The sequence below is a fragment of the Macaca mulatta genome, chromosome 1 (assembly GCF_049350105.2).
Source record: "Macaca mulatta isolate MMU2019108-1 chromosome 1, T2T-MMU8v2.0, whole genome shotgun sequence".
Lineage (NCBI taxonomy): Eukaryota > Metazoa > Chordata > Mammalia > Primates > Cercopithecidae > Macaca > Macaca mulatta.
In genome coordinates, this window is record NC_133406.1 from 114947315 (window position 1) to 114949792 (window position 2478).

Consider the following 2478-nt stretch of genomic DNA (forward strand, 5'->3'; position numbering starts at 1 on the left):
AGCGCACAGCTCAGGGCATGAATAAAGCTTCATCATCCAACTCCTGCCAAATGCCTCAGTGCAGGCCTGGCTGGTCATGGCACCTATAATCAGTGTAGAAACTTTTTTTAAGGGGGGTAAAATATGGTAGTTAGAGTTGTTTATTTGTTTTTCAACAAATATTTACTACATGACTACCACCTGGTAAGCAATTTCTAGGTGTTGGGAATAAAGCGGTGAACAAAGCAGAACAAGTCTCCACCCTCATGTTTCTACATTCTAATGGGGAAAGTAGAAAATAAACAGAGAGAAGGCGGCTCTCGTGGAGGCAGCTAGTGCGAGGCTGGGGAGCGCTGAGCCGCGCATCGTGCCCTGCGCTGCGCAGACTAGCGGACAATACAGTCAGGATGGCTAAAGGTGACCCGAAGAAACCAAAGGGCAAGATGTCTGCTTATGCCTTCTTTGTGCAGACGTGCAGAGAAGAACATAAGAAGAAAAACCCAGAGGTCCCTGTCAATTTTGCAGAATTTTCCAAGAAGTGCTCTGAGAGGTGGAAGACGATGTCCGGGAAAGAGAAATCTAAATTTGATGAAATGGCAAAGGCAGATAAAGTGCGCTATGATCGGGAAATGAAGGATTATGGACCAGCTAAGGGAGGCAAGAAGAAGAAGGATCCTAATGCTCCCAAAAGGCCACCGTCTGGATTCTTCCTGTTCTGTTCAGAATTCCGTCCCAAGATCAAATCCACAAACCCCGGCATCTCTATTGGAGATGTGGCAAAAAAGCTGGGTGAGATGTGGAATAATTTAAATGACAGTGAAAAGCAGCCTTACATCACTAAGGCAGCAAAGCTGAAGGAGAAGTATGAGAAGGATGTTGCTGACTATAAGTCAAAAGGAAAGTTTGATGGTGCAAAGGGTCCTGCTAAAGTTGCCCGGAAAAAGGTGGAAGAGGAAGATGAAGAAGAGGAGGAGGAAGAAGAGGAGGAGGAGGAGGAGGATGAATAAAGAAACTGTTTATCTGTCTCCTTGTGAATACTTAGAGTAGGGGAGCGCCGTAATTGACTCATCTCTTATTTGAGAAGTGTCTGTTGCCCTCATTAGGTTTAATTACAAAATTTTATCACGATCATATTGTAGTCTCTCAGAGTGCTCTAGAAATGGTCATTGGTTTACATGAAGTGGCCATGGGTGTCTGGAGCACCCTGAAACTGTATCAAAGTTGTACATATTTCCAAACATTTTTAAAATGAAAAGGCCCTCTTCGTGTTCTCCTCACTCTGTGCACTTTGCTGTGGGTGTGACAAGGCATTTAAAGATGCTTCTGGCTTTTGTTTTTTAATTTGTAAGGTGGTGTTAACTATGGTTATTGGCTAGAAATTCTGAGTTTTCAACTGTATATATCTATAGTTTGTAAAAAGAACAAAACAACCGAGACAAACTCTTGATGCTCCTTGCTCGGCGTTGAGGCTGTGGGGAAGATGCCTTTTGGAGGGGCTGTAGCTCAGGGCGTGCACTGTGAGGCTGGACCTGTTGACTCTGCAGGGGCATCCATTTAGCTTCAGGTTGTCTTGTTTCTGTATATAGTGACATAGCATTCTGCTGCCATCTTAGCTGTGGACAGAGAGGTCAGCTGGCATGAGAATTTTTTTTTAAGTGCGGTAGTTTTTAAACTGTTTGTTTTTAAACAAACTGTAGAACTCTTCATTGTCAGCAAAGCAAAGAGCCACTGCATCAATGAAAGTTCAAGAACCTCCTGTACTTAAACATGATTTGCAACGTTCTGTTATTTTTTTTTTTTGTATGTTTAGAATGCTGAAATGTTTTTGAAGTTAAATAAACAGTATTACATTTAAAAAAAAAAAGAAAATAAACAGAGAGACAAACAACTGTGTACTAACTCATGTGGGATAAATGTTAGGGAGAGTAAAAAGCAGAGTAGGAAGGTAGGGAGGGAGTCAGGGGAAGTGAGAGTGTTACTGTTTAAGAGAGGATGGTCAAATGACACCTGAACAGAGACCTGCAGACGGTGAGGAAGGAAACCATGCACTTCAGAAAAGAGCACTTCAACAGAGGAAACAGCACGTACTAAGGCCCGGAAATGGGCATGCCTGGCACATTCAAGGAACAACAAGGAGGATGGTATGGTCGGAATGTTGTGAGCAATGATGATGACAGTGGGAGAAGAGGACGTCAGCGAAATGTGGACCCAACCAAGTCACCAGGGAAGGCTCCCAGGAGAAGGTGGAGTTTGGCTAGCAGGGATGGGCCTGGTTCCCCTCAGGCCAAAAGGAACAACATTAACAAAGGCATTGAGGCAGGCAAGAGGGTGTGGTGCCCAGAGAGCCAGGAGTACAGTCAATCCTATTCCAGATATGCGCAAACAGGACAGAAGCCTGGATGGTGAGGAGGGCCTGTGATGGAGTCTCCTAAAAACAGCCATAAACCTTATTTCTTGAGAACTTGTCAAACCACTGAGATAGGAGTTGCAACCCCAGCA

General features: G+C 44.1%; 1 protein-coding gene across 1 annotated transcript; it reads left to right on the forward strand.

Moving 5' to 3' along the window:
* Nucleotides 1–296: 296 nt before the first annotated feature.
* On the forward strand, nucleotides 297–1004 carry LOC107000772 (high mobility group protein B3). Its single transcript, XM_077987343.1, has one exon. It carries the CDS (start codon nucleotides 387–389, stop codon nucleotides 984–986), a length of 600 nt encoding a protein of 199 aa, XP_077843469.1. The 5' UTR covers nucleotides 297–386; the 3' UTR covers nucleotides 987–1004.
* The last annotated feature ends 1474 nt before the right edge of the window (nucleotides 1005–2478 follow it).